Genomic DNA, 12518 nt, shown 5'->3' with positions numbered 1-12518 from the left:
TTCTTTACTCTTTTAAGTGAAATTTCATGTTCTGTAGCACTGTGTCCTTTCCAAACCTCTGCTAACTAACAATGGAAAACACAGATTTGTCTTCTCCATTATTGTGATCTTGCAGTAACCACTGATGGGCAAACAGGTCCTGTGAGGGCATGGCTTCCACTGCAGGCCCCGCCGGGAGCGGCCTCCAGGGAATCCCCTAAACTTGAGAACAGGAGAAGGAGCACAGACTCTGAGGTGTGACATTACCTCTCTGTGTGGGCCGGCAAACTCGTGTCGAGCCATCAGTCCCCTTGGGACTTCCGGTATCTGTGGGAGGTCATTGCCACCAGTGCCCACGTACGAAAGACCATTGTATGGTGGACCCTTGGGCCAGGGCTCTGTGAGGGAGCTCACTCTAGAGGGTGGGCCAGGGCCCTGTGAGGGAGCTCACTCTAGAGGGTGGGCCAGGGCTCTGTGAGGGAGCTCACTCTAGAGGGTGGGCCAGGGCTCTGTGAGGGAGCTCACTCTAGAGGGTGGCTAGCAGGTCCATCCAGGTAGAGTGAGACTGCCCTGTGTTTCCACGATGCAAGTCCACACCTGTTCTGAGGGGTGCTCCCCTCTCTGAGGCAAGATGGCTAATGGTGCCCCCTTTCCCTTCCCTGGTCCCTCTTAGCAGTGGTACGGCTGGTAATGCCAACCCTATGACATGCAGCCTGTGTCTCGTGTGCTGTGAAGGGTCCTAGCTCACCTCTTTTTCCTTGTGTTCCCACAGTGTGACAGTGAGAGCGGCGTGGACGATCAGGTGAGCCTGACTCTCCCCCTCCATCCTCGTGGATGTGTATCCCATCCATCCTGACCAGAGCCAGGATGGGCACGGGAGGCCATGTAGAAAGGCCCCTCAGAGGGGTGATGTGGGAGTTGTGGCTTCCTCCAAGGTGGGGGGTGCACATGGCTGAAGGCTTGCGCCATGGGTAAATGCCCAGGCTTCCTAGCTGTTCAGTGAAAGCCTTGGTGGACCTCTTCAGAGCCCTCATGCCCCCAAGCCTGGCCTCATCCACGTGGGTAGAGCCTGAAGGATGGGGGCTGACCAAACTCTGGCATTAGGTTACCAGGGCTTTGCCAAGCAGCTGCAGGAGCTTCCAGGCTGAACTGGGAGCCTCTGAGAGGATGGCCTGTCACAAGCGCATCGCTTTTCGGAACAAAAAGTCCCCATTGGTCACTGTAAGAGTGTCCTGCCACTGCTATAGTAGCTTCCTGGATTTCTGAGCTCTTCTGGTGGGGAGGGGGAGCATCCACTGGAGGACACACACGCCAGGGGAGTCTGGGCAGCCTGGCGTGGGTCCTGGCTGGTGCCACTGCCCCTAGCCCACAGGCAGAGGAGGGAAGGCCTAGCCAAGGGGGAGGGAATGCAGGTGGCTTGACTGGGAAGCAGTGTCCTCCTGTGACAGGAGGCGGTGCCGAGGAGGAGGCTGTGCGCTGCACGCAGCCATGGGACCGGGAGAGAGTCAGCAGCTGGACTTGGGCTTTTGTCTTAAGCAAACTGTCATAAATGGAGGTCTGTGTGTTGCGCTGAGATATATGGCATGCATGCAGTCACCTGTCTGGCCTGTGCAGGCCTGCCACAGTGGGGGACTCGTAAGGCTAGCACAGGGTGACCTGGTAGGCTTTGGCAAATTCAGGAAGCCCCTGGGAACCCTGGAACTGTGGCCCATCAGTCCTAGGGAAGGGAGCCCATGCCAGCGCTGTGACTGTGGGTTCTGTGCTGTCACCTACTTGTCCTCTCATCCCTCTGGTGGGAAGTCTCAGGGACATGGCCCCAGAGGTCACTGTGCCAGAGGAGGGGCATCAGGTTCCTCAGCTCAGGCTCCATGCTACCCACAACCACCGCCCCCCACCCCGGCTCCTTTTCTCCGGCTGCTGCAGCTGCCTGAAGCACAGGGACAGGGTTGATGTTTCGGCGGGTGGGGCCCCTGCCCTGCTCTTGTTCATGAAACTAGATCACACACACCTGGGAGGTGCTGAGCCAGCAGCTCCCTCAGTGCCTCCCTCAATTTAAAACCCATTTCCAGAATGCAGGCTCTGTGCAGCCTAGAGCCGGGTAGAGGGGGAGGGAGGGAGAGGAGAGAGGAGAAAGGGAGAGGATCTGAAGGGAGCGGACCAGGAGGCAGGTGGGGAGGGACTGGTGACTCCTGCATACCCTCTTGCTTCTAGAAATCTTCTAGAAGACTCCCCTCAGCAGCCCTCTGTCCTGAGCCCAAGACTGTGCCTCAGTGCTGCAGTCCCCTCCTTTTAGGCGGCCTCCGAGTCCTCTGTGGGAAGTGCGGTAGGTCCCATGGGGATTCACTTCCTACAGTTCTAGGAAGAAGGGGGGCAGCCTCCAGGCTGTCTCCATGGCTGCACCCTGGCATGTCCGTGTGTGTGGACTCCTGGCTGCGTGGAGCCTGGCCTTCCTTCACTGCCCTCCAAGAGGCAGAGCAGGAAGAATGAGCAGAGGCCTGGAAGGTGGCCAGACAGCTTCCACCCCATCCTCAGCGTCCCTGGTCATTGAGGCCGCTGGGTGACCGCGGTCCCAGCAGGACCTGAGCTGGCAGCGCAGGGGCTGCAGAGCAGTTGAGAGTGAGTGGACCTTCTCTGTGGGCCCTTTTAGGAGAGGAAATCGGCTGGAAGGGAAGGGAGCCCTCAGGTGCAGGACAGGCAAGGGCAGCCCGAGTTCGTGCAGACGTTGGAAGCTGCCCTGACTGGGGAGTTCACACTTGACAGACAGGTTACCCAGCCGATTTCTTATATTCCTTGGCACACAGTGGCCAAAAAGCAGCCAACAGTGGACAAGGCCTTGGCGGTAAAATGTCTGGACCAGTAGTTGGACAGATGGCATAAAAGCCACAGGAAGCTCAAGTGTACAGGGGCCTTGGCACGGACAAGCGGGGCACAGGGACAGCAAGGGGGAACCAGAGACCTACCTTGGCAGGGGGAAGTGGGCTCTGCTGGGCTCACGGGTCATCTTTCCTCCCCAAGCTGACGGGGTCTTAGCTCAGGGTCAAGGCTGCCGGTACCTTCCAGGCCACCCCACCCTGAGGACCTTCTGAATTCTGCTCTGGCAAATACACAGACACTTTGGGGCCCTCAAATAGAAATACCAATAGGAAACCTCTCTTCCCTGCACCCACACAACAGACCTTCCCATCACCCAGCCCAGTGCCATGGGCTCTACCCACCCTTCCCTCAGCCCTGCCACTGAGACTGCCTTCTACCATGGCAATTGGAAGGAAACAGGGAGCCATGCCAGCAGGCTCAGAAGCAGGGTGGCCAGATGGCCCCTCGGTGAGGCAGTGGTTGGTGTCTAACCGACCTTTTATTGGGAAAATATGGGTAAAAAGCAATTGAGCTCATTAGTCAGCCACGTGCTGTCTGGCCAGCCCCCAAGATGTTTGTCTGTCTTCAGCCCATGTGCAGACAGGTGATGCTCGTGCTCTTGGGTCTGAAAGGCTCCCACTGAGACTGCCTCCTGAGGATAGCAGACTCTTAGTACCTCTCTCCTGTCTGTAGAACCGGATCCGAGTGGTAGGACAGAAGGCAGGACGTTGAGGTAGATGTAAGCACTTGGCCTCTGGAGCTACTGATGGCTCTGTTGGGATAGACCGGCTGAGGGGTCCATGCCTGACCCTGTCCCCTCCCTCTCCCCAACCCTCCTCCCCCTCCTCTCCCAGGGGGAGCTGTGTCTGACTGGGGTCCTCTCTGAATCTGTTTTCTCAACTCTTAAGCAAGACCCACCACTCCCACTTCCTAGATTCTTGTTCTTTCCAGCTACAGAAGACAGGCACTGCCAGATGTGCAGACACAGACAGACTCAGCATCTAGGGAAAAGGCCCGCTGTCGTGTGGCCTTTATTCCTCTTATAACTCTGTTAGTGTCTGGGGTCCCGTGTGGTCCCAGGAAGTACCCCCAGGGGACACTGTGGTCCCAGGGAGAATCCCCAGGGGACACTGTGGTCCCAGGAAACACCCCCCAGGGGACACTGTGGTCCCAGGGAGAACCCCAGTGCCAGCTCCTCAGTGAGGAGCTGGTCTTGCAGGTGAAGCTCTTGTCTCCGTGTGCAAAAGTACCACATGCTCCCAGAAGTACAAGCTCTCAACCAGACAGTGGGGCTACAGGACAACACCTGCAAGGTGACAGCCTCACTGCCCAGAGAGGCATGTGAGGGACAGAAGGTCCCCTTGGGAGCCCAGAAACCCAGAAGGAGGGAAGATAAGGAAGGCCAAGGGATCCAAAACCAGGTGGTGACAAACCTCCAGCTTAGCTGGTGCAGGGACAGGAGGTTTGTCCTTGAGTCCTGGGGTTGTCCTCGAGGACCTTGTGTCTCAGCCCTCTGCTGTAATGAGCATGGAGACCAGGCAAGCAGGAGAGCCTCGTGGGCTCTCTGGTGGGCACAGCAGAGGAAGCCGGGCAAGGGCATAGACCCCAGGAGCCTCCCTCAGGTTGAAGTATGGAGCAGGGCCTCCTGGGAAGACCTGTAGCCCCGTTGTCCTCAGCACATGGATGATATATAATAGGAGCTGAGGTTTACTCTCTGCTGAAGCCAGAAGCTTCAGTGAATTTAATTGTCCTCCCAAGGCCACTTAACACTCAAGTGCAGCCCTCGGGCTGAGGAATGAGGCCCCTCAAGGGTTTGACACCAAGCACGGCTAGCGGAAGGTGGTGAGCTGGATGCCAGACCTGGCTGCTCTTCTCCCTTGGGCTCTCCTGTGCTCAGGATCCTCCTGCCCTGTCCAGAGGCCCTGAGCTGTGCCTGGCGTACACACTCAAGTGCTCTGCCCTGCAGGTGTGCCTTCTAGTCTGTAAGTGGGATGGGGGGCATAGCTGTGGAGTGCTGAGTGGCACTGCAGTTCCAGCTGGCTCAGTGAGTGTTCCTCTGTCCACACCATCGACTGCCCTCCCTCCAGCTCAGAGGTCCACACCCGTGGGACTCCCAGATAGAACCGCAGTTCCCACATGGCTTTTGACTGACAGATTGTGAGATGGTCAGGGATCCACAGGCCCAGCCAGCCTCTGAGAACCTCCAGCCAGGACTCAGGAAAGGCACCAGTCCCATGACCACACCTCCGTTACTTATCATGAGGCCTCCGCAGGCCTCACCGGCAGCTTATCTGCTAAGTGGCAGCCTGGAGGAAGTGGGCCTTGCTTCCGATGTGGTAGCATTGAGGACACCGAGTTATCAGCTATGGCCAAGGTTGGGGCACGTCAGGGCCATGAAAGTGGTATAGCCAAGAGGTGTTCCCAGCACCCCTTGAGCCAGGTGAGGCTGGTTTGGGAACTCCTGGCAAGGCACCTCCCTCCCCTTCATGGCACAGAATCATGACAGATGCAGTTATAATGTCAGCTGTTGAATCATAGGCTTTGGAGAAATGTGCCTCTGAATGCCACCATTAAGTCCCTAAGTGGATTATATATATTTGGTTTGGAAGCCTGATATTTAATATCTGTGTGCTCTGGCGGCTGCCTTTATTTCTCTTGATAATCTATTCCCACTCCACTTCCTTCCTGATTTCTAACCTCATTAAATCTCTCATATCACAGCTACGTTCCTTCCTAAACAAAATTAAAGACGGGCTTGTCCTAGGTTCTGAGTCTAATTTTTCCTGACATCAGGGTACAGGCTGTGAGTGGGGCTCAGGTGGTGTCCCAACCCTGTGTTTTAGCCCCTTTGATGAATCCCCTTGACCCAGTGCTTGAGGTGGTCTCAGGAGTGGCAGGAAATGAAAACTCCTACCGCAGGCAGGAATCTCGATTCTCCTGTGGTCTGGGTGTGTGGGTAAAGGAGTTTCCAGGGAGAGAGATGTGGCATGTTGAAACCTGTACCATGGTCAGATTTGCACATTTGAGATTTGCCCTGGAGATGAATGCCTGTCAGGTTGAGGTCTTTGATGGATCTGTCTCCCTCTGCAGCAGCCACTCACTTTCTGTTTCGTCTTACTGGCTCCAGTTTGTTTCCAGGGGTAGAGTCTGCCTCCCCTGCCCTAGCTAAAGCGGGAAGAGGAGAGAAAGCTTGGCTGTGCTCTCTGGCTGCTAGGCTGTATGTCTAGTCAATCATCTAAAGAAGGAGTCAATCAATACACTATCCTAGAGGCCTGCAATGCCAGCTACTCAGCTGACACAGAATTCAGTCTCAGAACTGTGCATGACCCAGTCTATCCAAAACCAGTAATGGATAGGTGCATTCTCTCTCCTCTCCCCTTCCCTGCAAGCCTTTTCTTGTCTGTGGCTAGGGAGGCTCCATGACTTCACAGCAAAGCCCAGTATTTGGTACATGGGAAGAAACAGCAGGATTTGGGAGGTGGTTTTATTTCTGTCTTTGATAATGTTTTACACATATTGGTTAAATAAGCAGAATAGGGATAGCTTCAGATCCTGCCTTAGCCTGGCACTACTGGCGTGTCTTCTGTACCATTGCAATTTCCAAATGTGTGGCTCTGCTCCCGCACAGCCACTGGCCTTTGGAAAAGAGTACTGTTTTGCAGGGCAGGGCGGGAGGGAGCCCTGGGCGCTGTTCTTGTGCTTTTGTGATCAACCCTTGAGCCACAGCTCCACTTGTGGGCTCGGGGTTTTCTCAAGGCTAGAGTCCTACCATTTGAGCCGCAGCACCACGTCTGTCTTTCGATGGTTAACTGGACGTGAATCCTGTGGACTTTCTGCTGAGCTGCCTCCTGGTGAGCTGGGATCCCAGGAGGGAGCCAGGGTTGCCAGTCAAGGGCTGCTCCGACCCGCGCCGTGGTGTCAGGACCCCCCGGCCGTCCAAGCCCCGCACGGGAAGGGGCTCCGTGCCAGGCCCCCTCCAGACGGCCTCCAGCGGCCCGCGGGGCTCTCGGCCCCTGCCTGGCGCGGGGAGCCGTCCGCCCTGGGCCTGTGTGCTGGGCGTCGCTTCCCTCCAGGCTTTCCCCGGGACAGCGGGGCTGCTTGGGAGCCCAGGGCCGCGTGGCCCACGCGCAGCCTCGGGTGCTGGGCTCCCCGGGACGGAGTCGCTCCCGCCGGCCCCTCCCCAGCGGGGTGCAGGCTGGACGGGCCTGGGTCCGCCTGGACGGCGGCGGCCGCGGGCAGATCCGCGCCTCGAGGCTGGATTAGTCGGGCCTGCCCGCGCCCCGCCCCGCCCCCGCCGAGGCCCCGCCCCGCCGAGGCCCCGCCCCGCCGAGGCCCCGCCCCCGCCGGCGCCCGGGCAGCGCCGAGAGCCGGCGCCGGACGCGCGCCCCAGCCCCGGCTCCCGCTGAGAGGGCGCGCGGGGGCCGCGGCTTCCTGGGGCCGGGCTGGGCCGGGCCGGGCCGCTCCACCGCCCGCGGCCTCGGATCGCGGCCGGAGACCCGGCGATCGCCCTCCGCGCGCGGGACTGGGTCGCCCTCAGGTCAGTGCCCGCCGGGGGCTCGGGAGAGAGAAGCGGGACGGGGACGGGGAGAGGGAGCCCGCACCCCAGGAGCGGGGCGGGACGGGGACGGGGACGGGGAGCCCGCACCCCAGGAGCGAGGCGGGAGGGGGAGGGGGAGCCCGCACCCCAGGAGCGGGGCGGGACGGGGACGGGGACGGGGAGCCCGCACCCCAGGAGCGGGGCGGGAGGGGGACGGGGACGGGGAGCCCGCACCCCAGGAGCGAGGCGGGAGGGGGAGGGGGAGCCCGCACCCCAGGAGCGGGGCGGGAGGGGGACGGGGACGGGGAGGGGGAGCCCGCACCCCAGGAGCGGGGCGGGAGGGGGACGGGGACGGCGAGGGGGAGCCCGCACCCCAGGAGCGGGGAGGGAGGGGACGGGGAGCCCCCCAGGAGCCGGGCGGCGGCTCAGCCCGGGCTGGCAGGGCCCCCGCCCCCCTCCCCTCCCCCACCGCCCGCCTGGGCGCGTGGCAGGGCGCGGAGGTGGAGGCCCCGGGCGGGCGCGGGGGCGCTGGGCGTCTTTGTCTGGGCCCTGCGGAGGCTGGGCCGTCGGAGCCTCACCTGGCCGTCGGGCTCTTTGTCTGGGCCCAGGCCGCCCCTGGAGACCCGTCCTAGCCCGGGGCCCCAAGCTGCGGACAGCGGGGCGTTCTGGGCTCCTGGCAGGCCCTCTGCTGGCCCTCTGCTGGCCCCTTTGGGCCAGCACCAGCAGAGGGGTGGACGGGACGACCGCAGCTGGCCAGGTGTCCAGCCTTCCCTGAACAGCTGGCTAGATCGGTGCCCAAGACCACCGTAGGGGCCTGGATCTCTGCACCACCCACTCTTCCTTGCCTGGTATTGGTGGACTGGCGGTGACAAGCCATGAGCCAGGGGGGTGGGTAGAGGAGAGCAGCTTTTCCAGGCTTTCCCTGCCCTGCGGTGGGGAGGACACACCTCTCCCTGCTCTCCCCTCTGCTTCCTGTGCCCTCGCCTTGGCTTCCTGGAGTCCAGGGCTCTATCTCTGGGTCCCCAGAACCATGTTCCAGCCTGGAAAGTTGAACTGACTCCCTTTGCCCCAGGTATGGTGGGAGCAAGTCTGTGGAGCACCAGGCCCACTGCTGGTACAATGGCCTCAACCCGGGCTGGGAGTTCAGGCCCCACTCCCCACACCCCTCTCCTGCTGCTGGTCACATGCAGAGCATGTGTCCTGTGTTTTAGAGGCTGCCTTTTGTGTCAAACCCCAGGTCCAGCGGGCTGATCTCTTCTGCCTGCTGGGCGGCCTCAGTATGCAGCCACATTCCCTTGTTGATTTCAGCTGTGTAGAAGCTGTGAGGTGGAACCCTTCCTCTCCCCATCGAGGACCTTCAGAGGCTCCTGTGCAGTTAACATCTGCCAGTGGCCCTGAGGACCGTCCGTTGCAGATAATGAAGGCTTTGGGCAGCCTTGTTAGAGATAATGGCTGCCGTCTCCTATCCCCTTGAGCAGAGGCAGAGATGCCCAACCCTCCCAGGACTGATGCCCAGGCAGGCCAATAACAAAGATGATCAAACGATTGGGGTCTCTGATCAGGATCTCTGGGGTGGGGCTGAGGCCAGCATGATATGGAATAAGGTACTAAGAGAGACTGGTGGGTACTGCCTGAATCCAGGGTCTTGGCAGCTAGAGAGAAACGCCGGCTGTGGGCTGAGGTGAGAAGAATCTGGAATGTCCTCATTTAGGGATAGCTTGTTCCAATGCAGTCAGCTGCTGTAGTAGGGAGTTTTGTGAGAGAAGTCACCCAGATGTTCTCTGACACCTGTCACTTCCACGAGGATGATCCAGGAGGCTCAGGCTTGGGGACCCATCTGACACTGCCCCGGGTACCCTCATCACCATGGACACGGCAGAAGGAAGGGCAGACAATGGTTTGCCTTGCCCACTTTGTGCAGGGGAGGGGATTCCTGTAGGAGAGATGGAGATGAGCAGTCATATGTGCTAAAGGTTCACACCCCTGAGAGTGTGCATACCTACGTACCAGGCCATCTCAGTATAGTGCTGCTCATGAGAACAGCCTGGACCTTAGCTGGTCCAGGATAAGAATAATGTTGTGCCGCTGAGTGGATGGGCATCTCTTTTACCCATTATGTGGCTGTGTCATGTCCTGGTTAGGGCAAGAGGTGCAGGCAAAGTCCTTTTTTCCTCTTCTGCCCCTAGCCTGCCAGGGTTTCGCCTAAATCAAGGCCCACCTGTCTGCATGGGCACAGATGCTAACTGCTTGCTGGGATGGTAGTATTCTCAGCTCAGACTGTACCCTCAAAGAGTCTTCACGTTTGAAGAAGATTTATGCTCTGAGCAGAGAAGGGCGGGCCCATCTGCCACCTCCGTGAAGCTACGCATCCCCAGACCTCACCTCGGGGAAGCGTGCGGAGGCCCCTTGGGGGCTCGTGTTACAATCTGGGCCACGGGTACTGTTCACCCCCAGCCCTGCCTCTTTTTATCTTCCCAGGCATCAGTGGGCTCCGAGAAGCTCTTTGCCCCAGTAGTTGTCAAAGGTGAGTCTATCCCCAGCCCAGCTCTTGGTCTCAGGATCTGAGATCTGACAGGAAGGCAGATGGAGCAGCAGGAAGCAGGAGGGTCTGCTCAGTGGGCAAGGAAAGGAGAGCAGGAACAATGTGAGGCAGCTTCTCTTAACCACCTGGAGGCTTCTAGAGAGAGGAGAGTGGGGACTTAGAAGCCAAGGAGAATTGCTGCAGGAGGCAGGTCGGTCATTGAAGCACCTTAGTCCTATCTGGCATGTGGGGTTGCGGCTGTACAAACCCAGAGACTGTGTGGGGCCTGGAGAGCTCCCTAGAGGCCCTGGCTGAGGGACCTTTCATAAAGCACAAGGCCTCTGGGAAAAGATGGATTGACCACAGGTCCCCAGTAAGCTGCCAGGAGTATTGGTAGGACTTGGACATCGAGGGTGTGGCAGAGGGTGGGTGTTGGATGTTGGGCAGCTGAGCCCAGCCCCAAGAGCACACCTGCCTCCCCTGCCCTCTCTCTGCAGGCGTAGCCTGGGGTGAGAAGTCTGAGGCCACGGTGGGAGCATCGCCCAAGGTGTCTGGCCTGGAGCGTAGCCAGGAGCTCAGCACAGATTCCTTCCTGCTGGTTGCTGCACCCCTTGGGCCCTTGCCCACGGCCCAGGCCAGCCCCCTGGTGAAGAGGGAGCCACCAGTTGTGCCCCAGTCCACAGCCCCGCAGCCCCGTGGCTTACTCCCAGCTCACGTGCCTCCTTCCCTGGGCGCCTTCTCTGGGCCCAGCCAGCAGGTGCCCAACGGCCTCCACTTGCACAGCCTCAGGTGAAGGGGAAAAGGGGGCTCGTGGGATAAGCATGGAGACCCTGGGTGGGAAGAGGCTGTGTGGCCTTGGGTGGAGGTAGGCAGGGCCATGGGACTTGGGAAGAGGCCTGCAGCACTGTGGTGGAGGGGCAGGGAAGGCCTCGAGGGGACCTGGGGCCAGGTTCCAGCGGTCACCTTAAACCCATGTCCCACAGCAGGAGCAGCAGCACAGGCAGCGGTGCCCCCCTGGGCCTAGCAAAGCACGTGTCCTTGTCGCCGCTCGGGCCAGGCCCCCACCTCTCTACCTCACACCTGGCACTCCGGTCCCAGGTGCAGCACCAGCACCACGCAGCGGCCATGTTCGCCGCGCCCCCAGCACTGCCCCCACCCCCAGCGCCTCCCACCAGCAGCCTGGTCATCCCAGGACACCCAGCCGGTAGGTGTCAGAACCAGGAATCCACTCAGGAGTGACCTTCCCCTGGGGCAGGGAGAGAGCCCCCAGGAGACCCTCCTCCCCACTCAGCAGTGGCTGGGACTGCGGCAGCCTGCTTCTCCTCAGTGATTCCAGTGGGGAGTGGGTCCTGGGCGTATGCAGGTGGCAGGTGGCCCTTGGCCTTGCAGCTGGCCCTCCCTCCTTCCCTGCCTCACTTCTCGTGGGGCAACCTTCAGGGTCCCCTGACTAGAGGACACAGGCAGAGAAGGCCCAAAGTGTCTCCCTCCCTGTGCCCAGGGCGATGCCCACTGGAGTCAGACTAGTCCTGGGGGGCTTCTCCCTTAGCCCCTGGACTCAGCGTGCCTGTGACAGGGACTCTGGGGTGTGTCCACTCCGCCCCTCCAGAGCCCTTCCGTGGAAGCAGAAGTACCCAGGGGCAGGGCTCACCAACTTCTCTCTTGCCTCTAGATGCCAGCCTGTTGATCTCATTCAACCAGCCAATCACGTATTGCCAGCCTCATTCAGGGATTCTGATTGGTACTTGGTCACAGGCTCCTCTCTTACCTCCACCCTTGGGTCTGCACGGCTCGGCCTGCCGAGTCCGGGAGTGCCAGGTGACTATCTGCCTTGCCCCGCCGGGAGCCCGCGGCCAACGTGCCTCTCTGTCTCTCTCTCTTTTTCTCTTGTAGATCACGAGCTGCTCAGGCAAGAGCTGAACACGCGGTTTCTGGTGCAGAGCGCGGAGCGGCCTGGCGCCTCCCTGGGCCCGGGGGCTCTGCTGCGGGCCGAGTTCCACCAGCACCAGCACACACACCAACACACACACCAGCACACACACCAGCACCAACACACATTCGCCCCTTTCCCCGGGCTGCCCCCGACGCCGCTCATGCCGCCCGCCGCACCCCTGCCGGTGCGTAGGCCAGACTGCCAGCTGGGGTGGGGGGACATGCAGCAGGCACATGCAGACACACGCTGGCACGCATCCAGGAGGTGGGCAGGGTGGCCTTTCCCCCCCCCCCCACCGTGGGTCTGTGTCCAGACCCCACCAGGCCCTCAGGCTGGGTGCCAGAGCAAAGGAGCTGTCCCGTGCTTGGACTGACGCCCTGGGTCCACAGGGGTGGGCCAGTTGCCCCCATGCTGAGTCCCCAGCACATATTGGTAGCAGGACACCAAGTCTGGAGGCCACAGCAACTCGGCTTGAGCCCCCTCCTATGCCAGGGGTTCATCCCCACTTCTGAGCAGCTGCTGTGTGGGGCCATATCCTCCGTCAGCAGCCTGGTGCGCCCCATAGCTTGTTCCCATCCAGCGCTTTAGGCCCTTCCACCACCCCTGACCTCAGCTACCCTCTCCTGGGGCCTCGGCTGGGTGCATGACGGCTGCCTGGCAGCAGGGGGCCATGGAAAGGAAGATACCCCCACCCCTGG

General features: G+C 60.5%; 1 protein-coding gene across 1 annotated transcript in view; it reads left to right on the top strand.

Annotated features, from left to right (window-relative positions):
- The window catches only part of Fbrsl1 (fibrosin like 1), a 53575-nt gene that overhangs the window by 33477 nt on the left and 7580 nt on the right, over nucleotides 1–12518 (top strand). Inside the window, exons 5-10 of the mRNA XM_090320341.1 lie at nucleotides 752–781; nucleotides 9848–9893; nucleotides 10388–10679; nucleotides 10874–11094; nucleotides 11560–11628; nucleotides 11781–12004. Coding sequence (XP_090176467.1) covers nucleotides 752–781; nucleotides 9848–9893; nucleotides 10388–10679; nucleotides 10874–11094; nucleotides 11560–11628; nucleotides 11781–12004 — 882 coding nt within the window. The remainder of the gene's footprint in view (nucleotides 1–751; nucleotides 782–9847; nucleotides 9894–10387; nucleotides 10680–10873; nucleotides 11095–11559; nucleotides 11629–11780; nucleotides 12005–12518) is intronic.

The sequence above is a fragment of the Megascapheus bottae genome, chromosome 28 (assembly GCF_031878675.1).
Source record: "Megascapheus bottae isolate mThoBot1 chromosome 28, mThoBot2.hap1, whole genome shotgun sequence".
NCBI lineage: Eukaryota > Metazoa > Chordata > Mammalia > Rodentia > Geomyidae > Megascapheus > Megascapheus bottae.
The sequence above is the reverse complement of the archived record's forward strand: the minus strand, read 5'-3'. Positions and strand labels throughout refer to the sequence as shown.